This window comes from Hypomesus nipponensis, chromosome 23 (genome assembly GCF_054491055.1).
Source record: "Hypomesus nipponensis isolate SF chromosome 23, ASM5449105v1, whole genome shotgun sequence".
Lineage (NCBI taxonomy): Eukaryota > Metazoa > Chordata > Actinopteri > Osmeriformes > Osmeridae > Hypomesus > Hypomesus nipponensis.
This window is the reverse complement of record NC_140383.1, coordinates 6,329,780-6,349,075: the sequence shown is the minus strand read 5'-3', so window position 1 is coordinate 6,349,075 and position 19,296 is coordinate 6,329,780. Positions and strand designations below refer to the sequence as shown.

Here is a 19,296-nt window from a genome sequence, read left to right as displayed (position 1 = left end):
AGATGAACCAAGGTGGTTTGTGACTTGCTCTAGCTGTCTTGAGATCCAAACCACCTCTGTTACAGTAGCATTGAACAGAATTGAAGACTTACGTAACACTCAACAAACCAAAAAACTCCCCTCCAAACATTCATATTGTCATACCACTGGGCTGCATTAGAAATCACTGTAAGGACCTATGGAATGTTGGCATTGGGTCAACCACCAGGCTGGGCTCTCCTACCTGAACAAACACTGGCTCAAGCCTTTTCACTCAGCTGACCACTAGAAACCGGTCAGCACACAGCTGGATGTTTTAATGGATTTGGAGGACGTGTGGAGTCATTATGGTTGTCTTGGCCATCACAGCAGTTCCATACCTAGCTCAGGAGAAGCTGTGTGTACACAGCCAACGTTCGTCACACTGCATGGAGCCTGAAGACCATACCCTCCTGTTCCACATCACACACTATGAAAGTATCACATCACAATGCCCATGGAGATATTATTATATCTGTATACACTTTGTCTGCCATGTCAATGAGGAATTTCCATGAAACCAACTCATCATCTGAAAGGACTCAGAGACATTCCGTTCTGTTTGACACATGTAATTTGAGATCTTTCAAAATCTTCCCTTTTAGTGACTCCACTGACTTCAAAAATACAGTTGCTGATAGTGTAGGCAGAGAAACAGTAAGCATTTTTTTTTTTTTACTTTACTCAATTACCTGCAGAATATTACTCACCAAACTCTTTTAATCAGTTTGTGTAATTGCTGTGCTGTTCTGAGATTGAACAATTTTACAGTCCAATATCTCTTTTACTTTATTCCAGCACTTAACAATACAATCAAACAGCAGACAGTATTTCATCATCCAATAACTTGCGCTGTACTGACTTTAAACAGCACAACGCCCACTCCCATGTGAAAAACTCACATCTGATTGGAGCACTCACTCATCAACAAATTAAGGCATCACTGATAGGCCCAGGGGGAGGGAAACAAGCCAGAAGAAAATAGGTCCAATTAATCACTGTGCCTTGGTATTGATTTCCCCCTCTCCAGAGTCTCACACCAGCTACAGCCAGGAGATACTTCAGCACAGACATGCAACTGTGTAATTATCAACCTCCATCTTAATGGAGAAGAATGTAATCTGCTGTAGGAGCTAAAGAGAGTCACATGCGTCTGAAGGATCTGGAGTGTTTGTCTTGGTGATTGAGGAGAGCTGAACCCAAGCCAAGCTCAGCAGCTCTGAGATCTCCATCCAGTAGAACTTGACCAGAGTGGGCTGGTAGCTGGGGCGATGCCAGATATGAGCCTGACCTTGGTCAGGAATAGTATTCAAAAGACTTTGAATTAACTCACATTTGTTTGATCAAGTTTGTCAAGAAAGGCTTGCCACATTAATCTAACAGAACTTCTGAACGTACTCTCTTTTTTTTGTGCTTGAATCTGTATGGTTGCTTCATTTCCTCCTTTAACAAGTATCTGAAAACTGTGTAAATTGAGGCTAAGGTGCTGTTGAACTATGAACAGATTACAATATTGAAATATTTACATCCTCTGCATCCTGACACACAGATCCTGAGATCCTGTGTGAGCTGCAGTCCATGGAGCATTGCTGCCCCCTGCTGGAAAAATAAGGCACAATTTGATTGGAAGATCTCTGTTCTCTCTTCTTCCTAAACTAACACCCCAGTGGTGAAACCCACCACTGCCATACTGCTCCATAAGGTCATAGCTGTAACCATGGATATGGTTGCTAGCCTGGCCGCAGTGTTAGGGAGGGTGGAGTTGCTGAAGGTTTTGTCATGGACGTAGGTGATTATGGAGCGTGCTCCTGCGAAGGCCTCTTCACACGCTGGCTGGATCTGGTCCTCAGGGAGCTTGTGGCCAAACTGACCCTTGTCCCTCAGCTCAAACGTGTAGGAGAAGGGGATTCCCACCAGCCTGGCCCAGTCCCTGGAGGAACCTGAGTTAGGGTCTGGAGAGAGAGGGGGTGGGGGGAAGAGAAGAAGACACAGTTCTGGGGACTGTATGTTTGATATACACTGGTATGCTGAGAATAAAATAACAAGAGGCCAGTCCTAGTTAATATCCACAGACAGATCATGTGTGGTCGTGTATGACAGGTGTGACTCGGCTTACAGAGGACTTGAGGGGAGGTGCCCACTGTGTACTCCAAGCCATGGAGCGCCTTCATAGCCATCGCAGCATCTTCACCCACTTTGACCTGCAGAAATAACAGATTACTGAGCCCTCAGCTACTGTCACATATAGACAGAAAGGATCGGAAGAACTCCCTCAACATTCCCCCTCCCCCTCACCAGTTCATCATGGTTGGGGGCAGCTATCTGAGGGTGTCCATAGGGCAGTAGTAGCAGTTGTCCAGGAGAGTGGATGGTGAGGAAGAGGAGGATCTGGTCGGTCCTGTTCCCTACAAAATCTGTCACAGCCTTGGCCTCCTTCTCTGAGACAGCTGCCTTGCCACAGTATGTCTGCTTGCAGCAGTCAAATGACACTCCTACCACTGGGGGGCAGAAGTTAACACATTAATGTAAACAACTCACTAACCAAACATCAACAAAATGTTATTTTCAAACTTTATTCTGGTACTTTGAGACATTACTACACCATCAACTCTGGATGAAAATGGGGTCTGATCCAAGATGCAGGGCTCAAGAACAGTATGGCTGTTCTAAAGCCTCAGTCAACCTCAACTCACTTCCCCAGTTGGCGTAGAAGTTCCTGTTGAGGTCGACCCCATAGCAGCTGCAGCCCTCTGGAGGGAGGGACCTGGACTTCCTCCACAGGCGAGTCTGTGAGACAGAACCATCAAATCAAATCAAAGTTATTTGTTTAGCCCTTTTTACACGCAAGCATGTCACAGAGGACCATCAGAACCATCAGAGACACGTCTCGGGTCAGTGTCTCTCACAGAGATCACACAGTCACACGCTAATAGCACTGGAGATTTTAACTAAATATAAAGTGCATTACAAATGCAATTATTATTATTATTTACGGACAAAGGGATCAATGTAGTGATGAAAAAATCAAGCTCTGATATTATTACGAGCTTGTGAACCAGTGTTTCTGCTTTGACCAACCTACTTCCCTTTCAAAGATACCTGACATGAACACATGACTCACACTCTCATTGGTCCAGGAATATATGTAGCCATCCACGTTCAGGACGGGCGTGACATAGATATCCAAGTTCTGGAGCATCTGACGAATCTTGTCCTCTGTTTTGTACCCCTGCAGAATCTGTTCGAAAGATTTATCAATGTTGTTGTCACAGAATATGTAGGGCTACTGTGTCTCAATTGTGTGTGTCTTTGAGTGACGTAATCTGTGTGAGTGTATACTTTGCATCCATCAAACCTCTTTGACAAACCACTGGCAGAAGGCAGGAGCAATCCATTCCCGAGCATGAATGCCACAGTCCATCCATATAGCCTTCTTCTCTTTGACTACTGGGTTCCTCACTCCTATCTGGTACCACAGACAACACAGGCTAGGTAACCATGTAGCCTACATAACTATTACGTTCAACAGATAAATAAAAACATGGTGTGGTCTACAACATAGGTTGCTAAATTACCCTACCAACCTCCATAATATCTTCCGTGAACATCATTTCTAATAATTTGGGTTCCTCCGGTAGGGGAGGTTCATGGTCTAGGTTTATGAACAATATTTTTTACTTTAATCTAGGTTACCTCCATCTGTCCATTCTCTGTGGGTGTGATCTGACAAGGATAACCCCTCTTTGCTAACCCGGCCCTCCCTGCCCACTAAGGTGATTTCTGTTTTCGGGTGATTTAGTTTAATATGGCCTTTCAATTAACCACTTTATTTCCTGTCTACCATATGAGTTACAGAGGGGATACACATTATATCAGGCCGTTTTACCCCCTCCCCTAACATGCAAAGGGTCTTCCCTGCCATCGTGTGTGTTCTTTTGGTCACAATAAACAACCTGAGATAATATGGAGATGTCTGCTCTTTTCTAGCAAAAGTTACAGAGGGCATACACATTTTATCAGGTCTCAAACAAAGAAAAAACAAGTGTCCAGATTAGTGTGAAGGATGGACAAAACTACCGACAAACAATGTTTTGAAGTTTAACTCAATTATCAAGCAGTTACAGTGGTGTCACATATTCTGATTGCTGCTGCTTGTTAGATATGGTGACATCTGTGATAGTCCTATAGTCGGATGTCACCATATCTGACAAGCAGCAGCCATCAGAATGTGTGACCCCACAGTAACTGCTTGATAAAGGATTGAAACTTCAAAACAGTTGTTTGGGGTACTTATGTCATCCCTTCACACTAATCTGGACCAATGTTTTCTGATTTGGAGTCATCACAGAGCCAGTACCACAGAGGTCACCATTTCTGACGGCCGTCAGAATGAGTGACCCCAAAAAATTAATAATGCGTGACCCCACCGTAACTGCTTCCCAAAGGAGTTAAATCTTCAAACGGTGGATTTGGGTAGTTATATAATCCCTTCAAACTAATCTGGAGTCATATTTCCTGATTTGGACCCATCACAGAGCCAGTTCCACAGAGGTCACCATTTCTGACAGCCGTCAGAAGCAATGGAGCAATGTTTTCCGATTTGGAGTCATCATAGAGCCATTAACACATAGGTCACCATTTCTGACGGCCGTCAGAATGTGTGACCCACAGAAAAAAAAAAGATTTGTAAGAATATATGTTCCCACCGTTACTGCTTCCCAAAGCTAATAAAACTTCGAAAGATGGTTTGGGGTGGTTATTTCATCAATTCATACTACTCTTGAAGGTTTTTTTTCCCATTTAGAGTCATCATAGAGCCATTACCACATAGGTCACCATTTCTGACGGCCGTCAGAATGTGTGACCCACAGAAAAAAAACGATTTTGCAAGAATATATTTTCCCACCGTTACTGCTTCCCAAAGCTAATAAAACTTCGAAAGATGGTTTGGGGTGGTTATTTCATCAATTCACACTAATCTGGAGCAATGTTTTCCGATTTATAGTCATTATAGAGCCATTACAACATAGGTCACCATTTCTGACGGCCGTCAGAATGTGTGACCCACAGAAAAAAAACGATTTTGTAAGAATATATTTTCCCACCGTTACTGCTTCCCAAAGCTAATAAAACTTCGAAAGATGGTTTGGGGTAGTTATTTCATCAATTCATACTACTCTTGAACGTTTTTTTTCCCATTTAGAGTCATCATAGAGCCATTACCACATAGGTCACCATTTCTGACGGCCGTCAGAATGTGTGACCCACAGAAAAAAAACGATTTAATATGTTTTCCCACCTTTACTGCTTCCCAAAGCTAATACAACTTCGAAAGATGATTTGGGGTAATTATTTCATCAATTCACACTATTCTTGAACGTTTTTTTCCCATTTAGAGTCATCATAGAGCCATTACCACATAGGTCACCATTTCTGACGGCCGTCAGAATGTGTGACCCACAGAAAAAAAAACGATTTTGTAAGAATATATGTTCCCACCGTTACTGCTTCCCAAAGCTAATAAAACTTTGAAAGATGGTTTGGGGTAGTTATTTCATCAATTCATACTACTCTTGAACGTTTTTTTTCCCATTTAGAGTCATCATAGAGCCATTACCACGTAGGTCACCATTTCTGACGGCCGTCAGAATGTGTGACCCACAGAAAAAAACCGATTTTGTAAGAATATATTTTCCCACCGTTACTGCTTCCCAAAGCTAATAAAACTTCGAAAGATGGTTTGGGGTGGTTATTTCATCAATTCACACTAATCTGGAGCAATGTTTTCCGATTTATAGTCATTATAGAGCCATTACCACATAGGTCACCATTTCTGACGGCCGTCAGAATGTGTGACCCACAGAAAAAAAACGATTTAATATGTTTTCCCACCGTTACTGCTTCCCAAAGCTAATAAAACTTCGAAAGATGGTTTGGGGTGGTTATTTCATCAATTCACACTAATCTGGAGCAATGTTTTCCGATTTATAGTCATTATAGAGCCATTACCACATAGGTCACCATTTCTGACGGCCGTCAGAATGTGTGACCCACAGAAAAAAAACGATTTAATATGTTTTCCCACCTTTACTGCTTCCCAAAGCTAATAAAACTTCGAAAGATGATTTGGGGTAATTATTTCATCAACTCAAACTAATCTTGAGCAATGTTTTCCGATTTGGAGTAATTATAGAGCCATTACCACATAGGTCACCATTTCTGACGGCCGTCAGAATGTGTGACCCACAGGAAAAAAAACGATTTAATATGTTTTCCCACCTTTACTGCTTCCCAAAGCTAATACAACTTCGAAAGATGATTTGAGGTAATTATTTCATCAACTCAAACTAATCTGGAGCAATGTTTTCCGATTTGGAGTAATTATAGAGCCATTACCACATAGGTCACCATTTCTGACGGCCGTCAGAATGTGTGACCCACAGAAAAAAAACGATTTTGTAAGAATATATTTTCCCACCGTTACTGCTTCCCAAAGCTAATAAAACTTCGAAAGATGGTTTGGGGTAGTTATTTCATCAATTCACACTAATCTGGAGCAAAGTTTTCCGATTTTTAGTCATTATAGAGCCATTACCACATAGGTCACCATTTCTGACGGCCGTCAGAATGTGTGACCCACATAAAAAAAACGATCTTGTAAGATTATATGTTCCCACCGTTACTGCTTCCCAAAGCTACTAAAACTTCGAAAGATGGTTGTGGGTAGTTATTTCATCAATTCATAATATTCTTGAACGTTTTTTTCCCATTTAGAGTCATCATAGAGCCATTACCACATAGGTCACCATTTCTGACGGCCGTCAGAATGTGTGACCCACAGAAAAAAAACGATTTTATATGTTTTCCCACCTTTACTGCTTCCCAAAGCTAATAAAACTTCGAAAGATGATTTGGGGTAATTATTTCATCAACTCAAACTAATCTGGAGCAATGTTTTCCGATTTGGAGTAATTATAGAGCCATTACCACATAGGTCACCATTTCTGACGGCCGTCAGAATGTGTGACCCACAGAAAAAAAAACGATTTTGTAAGAATATATGTTCCCACCGTTACTGCTTCCCAAAGCTACTAAAACTTCGAAAGATGGTTTGGGGTAATTATTTCATCAATTCACACTAACCTGGAGCAATGTTTTCCGATTTATAGTCATTATAGAGCCATTACCACATAGGTCACCATTTCTGACGGCCGTCAGAATGTGTGACCCACATAAAAAAAACGATCTTGTAAGATTATATGTTCCCACCGTTACTGCTTCCCAAAGCTAATAAAACTTCGAAAGATGGTTTGGGGTAGTTATTTCATCAATTCATACTACTCTTGAACGTTTTTTTCCCATTTAGAGTCATCATAGAGCCATTACCACATAGGTCACCATTTCTGACGGCCGTCAGAATGTGTGACCCACAGGAAAAAAAACGATTTTGTAAGAATATATGTTCCCACCGTTACTGCTTCCCAAAGCTAATAAAACTTCGAAAGATGGTTGTGGGCAGTTATTTCATCAATTCACACTATTCTTGAACGTTTTTTTCCCATTTAGAGTCATCATAGAGCCATTACCACATAGGTCACCATTTCTGACGGCCGTCAGAATGTGTGACCCACAGAAAAAAAACGATTTAATATGTTTTCCCACCTTTACTGCTTCCCAAAGCTTATAAAACTTCGAAAGATGATTTGGGGTAGTTATTTCATCAACTCAAACTAATCTGGAGCAATGTTTTCCGATTTGGAGTAATTATAGAGCCATTACCACATAGGTCACCATTTCTGACGGCCGTCAGAATGTGTGACCCACAGAAAAAAAAACGATTTTGTAAGATTATATGTTCCCACCGTTACTGCTTCCCAAAGCTAATAAAACTTCGAAAGATGGTTTGGGGTAGTTATTTCATCAATTCATACTACTCTTGAACGTTTTTTTCCCATTTAGAGTCATCATAGAGCCATTACCACATAGGTCACCATTTCTGACGGCCGTCAGAATGTGTGACCCACAGAAAAAATACGATTTTGTAAGAATATATGTTCCCACTGTTACTGCTTCCCAAAGCTAATAAAACTTCGAAAGATGGTTGTGGGTAGTTATTTCATCAATTCACACTATTCTTGAACGTTTTTTTCCCATTTAGAGTCATCATAGAGCCATTACCACATAGGTCACCATTTCTGACGGCCGTCAGAATGTGTGACCCACAGAAAAAAAACAATTTAATATGTTTTCGCACCTTTACTGCTTCCCAAAGCTAATAAAACTTCGAAAGATGATTTGGGGTAATTATTTCATCAATTCAAACTAATCTGGAGCAATGTTTTCCCATTTAGAGTCATCATAGAGCCATTACCACGTAGGTCACCATTTCTGACGGCCGTCAGAATGTGTGACCCACAGAAAAAAACCGATTTTGTAAGAATATATTTTCCCACCGTTACTGCTTCCCAAAGCTAATAAAACTTCGAAAGATGGTTTGGGGTGGTTATTTCATCAATTCACACTAATCTGGAGCAATGTTTTCCGATTTATAGTCATTATAGAGCCATTACCACCTAGGTCACCATTTCTGACGGCCGTCGGAATGTGTGACCCACAGAAAAAAACCGATTTTGTAAGAATATATGTTCCCACCGTTACTGCTTCCCAAAGCTAATAAAACTTCGAAAGATGGTTTGGGGTGGTTATTTCATCAATTCACACTAATCTGGAGCAATGTTTTCCGATTTATAGTCATTATAGAGCCATTACCACATAGGTCACCATTTCTGACGGCCGTCAGAATGTGTGACCCACAGAAAAAAAACGATTTAATATGTTTTCCCACCTTTACTGCTTCCCAAAGCTAATAAAACTTCGAAAGATGATTTGGGGTAATTATTTCATCAACTCAAACTAATCTGGAGCAATGTTTTCCGATTTGGAGTAATTATAGAGCCATTACCACATAGGTCACCATTTCTGACGGCCGTCAGAATGTGTGACCCACAGGAAAAAAAACGATTCAATATGTTTTCCCACCTTTACTGCTTCCCAAAGCTAATACAACTTCGAAAGATGATTTGGGGTAATTATTTCATCAACTCAAACTAATCTGGAGCAATGTTTTCCGATTTGGAGTAATTATAGAGCCATTACCACATAGGTCACCATTTCTGACGGCCGTCAGAATGTGTGACCCACAGAAAAAAAACGATTTTGTAAGAATATATTTTCCCACCGTTACTGCTTCCCAAAGCTAATAAAACTTCGAAAGATGGTTTGGGGTAGTTATTTCATCAATTCACACTAATCTGGAGCAATGTTTTCCGATTTATAGTCATTATAGAGCCATTACCACATAGGTCACCATTTCTGACGGCCGTCAGAATGTGTGACCCACATAAAAAAAACGATCTTGTAAGATTATATGTTCCCACCGTTACTGCTTCCCAAAGCTACTAAAACTTCGAAAGATGGTTGTGGGTAGTTATTTCATCAATTCATAATATTCTTGAACGTTTTTTTTCCCATTTAGAGTCATCATAGAGCCATTACCACATAGGTCACCATTTCTGACGGCCGTCAGAATGTGTGACCCACAGAAAAAAAACGATTTAATATGTTTTCCCACCTTTACTGCTTCCCAAAGCTAATACAACTTTGAAAGATGATTTGGGGTAATTATTTCATCAACTCAAACTAATCTGGAGCAATGTTTTCCGATTTGGAGTAATTATAGAGCCATTACCACATAGGTCACCATTTCTGACGGCCGTCAGAATGTGTGACCCACAGGAAAAAAAACGATTTTATATGTTTTCCCACCTTTACTGCTTCCCAAAGCTAATACAACTTCGAAATATGATTTGGGGTAATTATTTCATCAACTCAAACTAATCTGGAGCAATGTTTTCCGATTTGGAGTAATTATAGAGCCATTACCACATAGGTCAGCATTTCTGACGGCCGTCAGAATGTGTGACCCACAGAAAAAAAATGATCTTGTAAGATTATATGTTCCCACCATTACTGCTTCCCAAAGCTACTAAAACTTCGAAAGATGGTTGTGGGTAGTTATTTCATCAATTCATAATATTCTTGAACGTTTTTTTTCCCATTTAGAGTCATCATAGAGCCATTATCACATAGGTCACCATTTCTGACGGCCGTCCGAATGTGTGACCCACAGAAAAAAAACGATTTAATATGTTTTCCCACCTTTACTGCTTCCCAAAGCTAATAAAACTTCGAAAGATGATTTGGGGTAATTATTTCATCAACTCAAACTAATCTGGAGCAATGTTTTCCGATTTGGAGTAATTATAGAGCCATTACCACATAGGTCACCATTTCTGACGGCCGTCAGAATGTGTGACCCACAGAAAAAAAAACGATTTTGTAAGAATATATGTTCCCACCGTTACTGCTTCCCAAAGCTAATAAAACTTCGAAAGATGGTTTGGGGTAGTTATTTCATCAATTCATACTACTCTTGGACGTTTTTTTCCCCATTTAGAGTCATCATAGAGCCATTACCACATAGGTCACCATTTCTGACGGCCGTCAGAATGTGTGACCCACAGGAAAAAAACGATTTTATATGTTTTCCCACCTTTACTGCTTCCCAAAGCTAATAAAACTTCGAAAGAAGATTTGGGGTAATTATTTCATCAACTCAAACTAATCTGGAGCAATGTTTTCCGATTTGGAGTAATTATAGAGCCATTACCACATAGGTCACCATTTCTGACGGCCGTCAGAATGTGTGACCCACAGGAAAAAAACGATTTTATATGTTTTCCCACCTTTACTGCTTCCCAAAGCTAATAAAACTTCGAAAGAAGATTTGGGGTAATTATTTCATCAACTCAAACTAATCTGGAGCAATGTTTTCCGATTTGGAGTAATTATAGAGCCATTACCACATAGGTCACCATTTCTGACGGCCGTCAGAATGTGTGACCCACAGAAAAAAAACGATTTTTTAAGAATATATTTTCCCACCGTTACTGCTTCCCAAAGCTAATAAAACATCGAAAGATGGTTTGGGGTAGTTATTTCATCAATTCACACTAATCTGGAGCAATGTTTTCCGATTTATAGTCATTATAGAGCCATTACCACATAGGTCACCATTTCTGACGGCCGTCAGAATGTGTGACCCACAGAAAAAAAACGATCTTGTAAGATTATATGTTCCCACCGTTACTGCTTCCCAAAGCTACTAAAACTTCGAAAGATGGTTTGGGGTAGTTATTTCATCAATTCATACTACTCTTGAACGTTTTTTTTCCCATTTAGAGTCATCATAGAGCCATTACCACATAGGTCACCATTTCTGACGGCCGTCAGAATGTGTGACCCACAGGAAAAAAACGATTTTATATGTTTTCCCACCTTTACTGCTTCCCAAAGCTAATACAACTTCGAAAGAAGATTTGGGGTAATTATATCATCCACTCAAACTAATCTGGAGCAATGTTTTCCGATTTGGAGTAATTATAGAGCCATTACCACATAGGTCACCATTTCTGACGGCCGTCAGAATGTGTGACCCACAGGAAAAAAAACGATTTTATATGTTTTCCCACCTTTACTGCTTCCCAAAGCTAATACAACTTCGAAAGATGATTTGGGGTAATTATTTCATCAACTCAAACTAACCTGGAGCAATGTTTTCCGATTTGGAGTAATTATAGAGCCATTACCACATAGGTCACCATTTCTGACGGCCGTCAGAATGTGTGACCCACAGAAAAAAAACGATTTTGTAAGAATATATTTTCCCACCGTTACTGCTTCCCAAAGCTAATAAAACTTCGAAAGATGGTGTGGGGTAGTTATTTCATCAATTCACACTAATCTGGAGCAATGTTTTCCGATTTATAGACATTATAGAGCCATTACCACATAGGTCACCATTTCTGACGGCCGTCAGAATGTGTGACCCACATAAAAAAAACGATCTTGTAAGATTATATGTTCCCACCGTTACTGCTTCCCAAAGCTACTAAAACTTCGAAAGATGGTTGTGGGTAGTTATTTCATCAATTCATAATATTCTTGAACGTTTTTTTTCCCATTTAGAGTCATCATAGAGCCATTACCACATAGGTCACCATTTCTGACGGCCGTCAGAATGTGTGACCCACAGAAAAAAAACGATTTCATATGTTTTCCCACCTTTACTGCTTCCCAAAGCTAATAAAACTTCGAAAGATGGTTTGGGGTAGTTATTTCATCAATTCACACTAATCTGGAGCAATGTTTTCCCATTTTGAGTCATCATAGAGCCATTACCACATAGGTCACCATTTCTGACGGCCGTCAGAATGTGTGACCCACAGAAAAAAAAACGATTTGTAAGAATGTATGTTCCCACCGTTACTGCTTCCCAAAGCTAATAAAACTTCGAAAGATGATTTGGGGTAATTATATCATCAACTCAAACTAATCTGGAGCAATGTTTTCCGATTTGGAGTAATTATAGAGCCATTACCACATAGGTCACCATTTCTGACGGCCGTCAGAATGTGTGACCCACAGAAAAAAAACGATTTAATATATGTTCCCACCGTTACTGCTTCCCAAAGCTAATAAAACTTCGAAAGATGGTTCGGGGTAGTTATTTCATCAATTCATACTACTCTTGAACGTTTTTTTTCCCATTTAGAGTCATCATAGAGCCATTACCACATAGGTCACCATTTCTGACGGCCGTCAGAATGTGTGACCCACAGGGAAAAAAAACGATTTTGTAAGAATATATGTTCCCACTGTTACTGCTTCCCAAAGCTAATAAAACTTCGAAAGATGAATGTGGGTAGTTATTTCATCAATTCACACTATTCTTGAACGTTTTTTTCCCATTTAGAGTCATCATAGAGCCATTACCACATAGGTCACCATTTCTGACGGCCGTCAGAATGTGTGACCCACAGAAAAAAAACGATTTTATATGTTTTCCCACCTTTACTGCTTCCCAAAGCTAATAAAACTTCGAAAGATGGTTTGGGGTAGTTATTTCATCAATTCACACTAATCTGGAGCAATGTTTTCCGATTTATAGTCATTATAGAGCCATTACCACATAGGTCACCATTTCTGACGGCCGTCAGAATGTGTGACCCACATAAAAAAAACGATCTTGTAAGATTATATGTTCCCACCGTTACTGCTTCCCAAAGCTACTAAAACTTCGAAAGATGGTTGTGGGTAGTTATTTCATCAATTCATAATATTCTTGAACGTTTTTTTTTCCCATTTAGAGTCATCATAGAGCCATTACCACATAGGTCACCATTTCTGACGGCCGTCCGAATGTGTGACCCACAGAAAAAAAACGATTTAATATGTTTTCCCACCTTTACTGCTTCCCAAAGCTAATAAAACTTCGAAAGATGATTTGGGGTAATTATTTCATCAACTCAAACTAATCTGGAGCAATGTTTTCCGATTTGGAGTAATTATAGAGCCATTACCACATAGGTCACCATTTCTGATGGCCGTCAGAATGTGTGACCCACAGAAAAAAAAACGATTTTGTAAGAATATATGTTCCCACCGTTACTGCTTCCCAAAGCTAATAAAACTTCGAAAGATGGTTTGGGGTAGTTATTTCATCAATTCATACTACTCTTGAACGTTTTTTTTCCCATTTAGAGTCATCATAGAGCCATTACCACATAGGTCACCATTTCTGACGGCCGTCAGAATGTGTGACCCACAGAAAAAAAACGATTTTATATGTTTTCCCACCTTTACTGCTTCCCAAAGCTAATAAAACTTCGAAAGATGGTTGTGGGTAGTTATTTCATCAATTCATACTTTTCTTGAACGTTTTTTTTCCCCATTTAGAGTCATCATAGAGCCTATACCACATAGGTCACCATTTCTGACGGCCGTCAGAATGTGTGACCCACAGGAAAAAAAACGATTTTGTAAGAATATATTTTCCCACCGTTACTGCTTCCCAAAGCTAATAAAACTTCGAAAGATGGTGTGGGGTAGTTATTTCATCAATTCACACTAATCTGGAGCAATGTTTTCCGATTTATAGACATTATAGAGCCATTACCACATAGGTCACCATTTCTGACAGCCGTCAGAATGTGTGACCCACATAAAAAAAAACGATCTTGTAAGATTATATGTTCCCACCGTTACTGCTTGCCAAAGCTAATAAAACTTCGAAAGATGATTTGGGGTAATTATATCATCCACTCAAACTAATCTGGAGCAATGTTTTCCGATTTGGAGTAATTATAGAGCCATTACCACATAGGTCACCATTTCTGACGGCCGTCAGAATGTGTGACCCACAGGAAAAAAAACGATTTTATATGTTTTCCCACCTTTACTGCTTCCCAAAGCTAATACAACTTCGAAAGATGATTTGGGGTAATTATTTCATCAACTCAAACTAACCTGGAGCAATGTTTTCCGATTTGGAGTAATTATAGAGCCATTACCACATAGGTCACCATTTCTGACGGCCGTCAGAATGTGTGACCCACAGAAAAAAAACGATTTTGTAAGAATATATTTTCCCACCGTTACTGCTTCCCAAAGCTAATAAAACTTCGAAAGATGGTGTGGGGTAGTTATTTCATCAATTCACACTAATCTGGAGCAATGTTTTCCGATTTATAGACATTATAGAGCCATTACCACATAGGTCACCATTTCTGACGGCCGTCAGAATGTGTGACCCACATAAAAAAAACGATCTTGTAAGATTATATGTTCCCACCGTTACTGCTTCCCAAAGCTACTAAAACTTCGAAAGATGGTTGTGGGTAGTTATTTCATCAATTCATAATATTCTTGAACGTTTTTTTTCCCATTTAGAGTCATCATAGAGCCATTACCACATAGGTTGCCATTTCTGACGGCCGTCAGAATGTGTGACCCACATAAAAAAAACGATCTTGTAAGATTATATGTTCCCACCGTTACTGCTTCCCAAAGCTACTAAAACTTCGAAAGATGGTTGTGGGTAGTTATTTCATCAATTCATAATATTCTTGAACGTTTTTTTTCCCATTTAGAGTCATCATAGAGCCATTACCACATAGGTCACCATTTCTGACGGCCGTCAGAATGTGTGACCCACAGAAAAAAAACGATTTCATATGTTTTCCCACCTTTACTGCTTCCCAAAGCTAATAAAACTTCGAAAGATGGTTTGGGGTAGTTATTTCATCAATTCACACTAATCTGGAGCAATGTTTTCCCATTTTGAGTCATCATAGAGCCATTACCACATAGGTCACCATTTCTGACGGCCGTCAGAATGTGTGACCCACAGAAAAAAAAAAACGATTTGTAAGAATGTATGTTCCCACCGTTACTGCTTCCCAAAGCTAATAAAACTTCGAAAGATGGTTTGGGGTAGTTATTTCATCAATTCATACTACTCTTGGACGTTTTTTTTTCCCATTTAGAGTCATCATAGAGCCATTACCACATAGGTCACCATTTCTGACGGCCGTCAGAATGTGTGACCCACAGAAAAAAACCGATTTTGTAAGAATATATTTTCCCACCGTTACTGCTTCCCAAAGCTAATAAAACTTCGAAAGATGGTTTGGGGTGGTTATTTCATCAATTCACACTAATCTGGAGCAATGTTTTCCGATTTATAGTCATTATAGAGCCATTACCACATAGGTCACCATTTCTGACGGCCGTCAGAATGTGTGACCCACAGAAAAAAACCGATTTAATATGTTTTCCCACCGTTACTGCTTCCCAAAGCTAATAAAACTTCGAAAGATGGTTTGGGGTGGTTATTTCATCAATTCACACTAATCTGGAGCAATGTTTTCCGATTTATAGTCATTATAGAGCCATTACCACATAGGTCACCAATTCTGACGGCCGTCAGAATGTGTGACCCACAGAAAAAAAACGATTTAATATGTTTTCCCACCTTTACTGCTTCCCAAAGCTAATAAAACTTCGAAAGATGATTTGGGGTAATTATTTCATCAACTCAAACTAATCTTGAGCAATGTTTTCCGATTTGGAGTAATTATAGAGCCATTACCACATAGGTCACCATTTCTGACGGCCGTCAGAATGTGTGACCCACAGGAAAAAAAACGATTTAATATGTTTTCCCACCTTTACTGCTTCCCAAAGCTAATACAACTTCGAAAGATGATTTGGGGTAATTATTTCATCAACTCAAACTAATCTGGAGCAATGTTTTCCGATTTGGAGTAATTATAGAGCCATTACCACATAGGTCACCATTTCTGACGGCCGTCAGAATGTGTGACCCACAGAAAAAAAACGATTTTGTAAGAATATATTTTCCCACCGTTACTGCTTCCCAAAGCTAATAAAACTTCGAAAGATGGTTTGGGGTAGTTATTTCATCAATTCACACTAATCTGGAGCAAAGTTTTCCGATTTATAGTCATTATAGAGCCATTACCACATAGGTCACCATTTCTGACGGCCGTCAGAATGTGTGACCCACATTAAAAAAACGATCTTGTAAGATTATATGTTCCCACCGTTACTGCTTCCCAAAGCTACTAAAACTTCGAAAGATGGTTGTGGGTAGTTATTTCATCAATTCATAATATTCTTGAACGTTTTTTTTCCCATTTAGAGTCATCATAGAGCCATTACCACATAGGTCACCATTTCTGACGGCCGTCAGAATGTGTGACCCACAGAAAAAAAACGATTTAATATGTTTTCCCACCTTTACTGCTTCCCAAAGCTAATAAAACTTCGAAAGATGATTTGGGGTAATTATTTCATCAACTCAAACTAATCTGGAGCAATGTTTTCCGATTTGGAGTAATTATAGAGCCATTACCACATAGGTCACCATTTCTGACGGCCGTCAGAATGTGTGACCCACAGGAAAAAAAACGATTTAATATGTTTTCCCACCTTTACTGCTTCCCAAAGCTAATACAACTTCGAAAGATGATTTGGGGTAATTATTTCATCAACTCAAACTAATCTGGAGCAATGTTTTCCGATTTGGAGTAATTATAGAGCCATTACCACATAGGTCACCATTTCTGACGGCCGTCAGAATGTGTGACCCACAGAAAAAAAACGATTTTGTAAGAATATATTTTCCCACCGTTACTGCTTCCCAAAGCTAATAAAACTTCGAAAGATGGTTTGGGGTAGTTATTTCATCAATTCACACTAATCTGGAGCAAAGTTTTCCGATTTATAGTCATTATAGAGCCATTACCACATAGGTCACCATTTCTGACGGCCGTCAGAATGTGTGACCCACATAAAAAAAACGATCTTGTAAGATTATATGTTCCCACCGTTACTGCTTCCCAAAGCTACTAAAACTTCGAAAGATGGTTGTGGGTAGTTATTTCATCAATTCATAATATTCTTGAACGTTTTTTTTCCCATTTAGAGTCATCATAGAGCCATTACCACATAGGTCACCATTTCTGACGGCCGTCAGAATGTGTGACCCAAAGAAAAAAAACGATTTAATATGTTTTCCCACCTTTACTGCTTCCCAAAGCTAATAAAACTTCGAAAGATGATTTGGGGTAATTATTTCATCAACTCAAACTAATCTGGAGCAATGTTTTCCGATTTGGAGTAATTATAGAGCCATTACCACATAGGTCACCATTTCTGACGGCCGTCAGAATGTGTGACCCACAGAAAAAAAAACGATTTTGTAAGATTATATGTTCCCACCGTTACTGCTTCCCAAAGCTAATAAAACTTCGAAAGATGGTTTGGGGTAGTTATTTCATCAATTCATACTACTCTTGAACGTTTTTTTCCCATTTAGAGTCATCATAGAGCCATTACCACATAGGTCACCATTTCTGACGGCCGTCAGAATGTGTGACCCACAGAAAAAATACGATTTTGTAAGAATATATGTTCCCACTGTTACTGCTTCCCAAAGCTAATAAAACTTCGAAAGATGGTTGTGGGTAGTTATTTCATCAATTCACACTATTCTTGAACGTTTTTTTCCCATTTAGAGTCATCATAGAGCCATTACCACATAGGTCACCATTTCTGACGGCCGTCAGAATGTGTGACCCACAGAAAAAAAACAATTTAATATGTTTTCTCACCTTTACTGCTTCCCAAAGCTAATAAAACTTCGAAAGATGATTTGGGGTAATTATTTCATCAATTCAAACTAATCTGGAGCAATGTTTTCCGATTTGGAGTAATTATAGAGCCATTACCACATAGGTCACCATTTCTGACGGCCGTCAGAATGTGTGACCCACATAAAAAAAACGATCTTGTAAGATTATATGTTCCCACCGTTACTGCTTCCCAAAGCTAATAAAACTTCGAAAGATGGTTTGGGGTAGTTATTTCATCAATTCATACTACTCTTAAACGTTTTTTTTCCCATTTAGAGTCATCATAGAGCCATTACCACGTAGGTCACCATTTCTGACGGCCGTCAGAATGTGTGACCCACAGAAAAAAACCGATTTTGTAAGAATATATTTTCCCACCGTTACTGCTTCCCAAAGCTAATAAAACTTCGAAAGATGGTTTGGGGTGGTTATTTAATCAATTCACACTAATCTGGAGCAATGTTTTCCGATTTATAGTCATTATAGAGCCATTACCACCTAGGTCACCATTTCTGACGGCCGTCGGAATGTGTGACCCACAGAAAAAAACCGATTTTGTAAGAATATATGTTCCCACCGTTACTGCTTCCCAAAGCTAATAAAACTTCGAAAGATGGTTTGGGGTGGTTATTTCATCAATTCACACTAATCTGGAGCAATGTTTTCCGATTTATAGTCATTATAGAGCCATTACCACATAGGTCACCATTTCTGACGGCCGTCAGAATGTGTGACCCACAGAAAAAAAACGATTTAATATGTTTTCCCACCTTTACTGCTTCCCAAAGCTAATAAAACTTCGAAAGATGATTTGGGGTAATTATTTCATCAACTCAAACTAATCTGGAGCAATGTTTTCCGATTTGGAGTAATTATAGAGCCATTACCACATAGGTCACCATTTCTGACGGCCGTCAGAATGTGTGACCCACAGGAAAAAAAACGATTCAATATGTTTTCCCACCTTTACTGCTTCCCAAAGCTAATACAACTTCGAAAGATGATTTGGGGTAATTATTTCATCAACTCAAACTAATCTGGAGCAATGTTTTCCGATTTGGAGTAATTATAGAGCCATTACCACATAGGTCACCATTTCTGACGGCCGTCAGAATGTGTGACCCACAGGAAAAAAACGATTTAATATGTTTTCCCACCT

General features: G+C 39.5%; 1 protein-coding gene across 1 annotated transcript; it reads right to left on the bottom strand.

Annotated features, from left to right (window-relative positions):
- Window positions 1-681: 681 nt before the first annotated feature.
- LOC146233988 (carboxypeptidase O-like) lies at window positions 682-3,608 on the bottom strand. Its single transcript, XM_084688467.1, has 7 exons — window positions 3,603-3,608; window positions 3,374-3,484; window positions 3,140-3,256; window positions 2,712-2,805; window positions 2,314-2,516; window positions 2,135-2,219; window positions 682-1,970 (listed from the first exon to the last, which is right to left on the bottom strand). The coding sequence occupies exons 1-7, from the start codon at window positions 3,606-3,608 to the stop codon at window positions 1,669-1,671; spliced, it is 918 nt and encodes a 305-aa protein (XP_084544593.1). The 3' UTR covers window positions 682-1,668.
- Window positions 3,609-19,296: the final 15,688 nt, after the last annotated feature.

What these genes read in the sequence shown, in the direction of transcription:
- LOC146233988 (XM_084688467.1), bottom strand. An exon ending in CCCCCAACCATGATGAACTG is followed by an intron (nt 2,220 to 2,313) that starts GTGAGGGGGAGG and finishes TTATTTCTGCAG; the next exon opens with GTCAAAGTGGGTGAAGATGC. An exon ending in CACCTCCCCTCAAGTCCTCT is followed by an intron (nt 1,971 to 2,134) that starts GTAAGCCGAGTC and finishes CTCTCTCTCCAG; the next exon opens with ACCCTAACTCAGGTTCCTCC.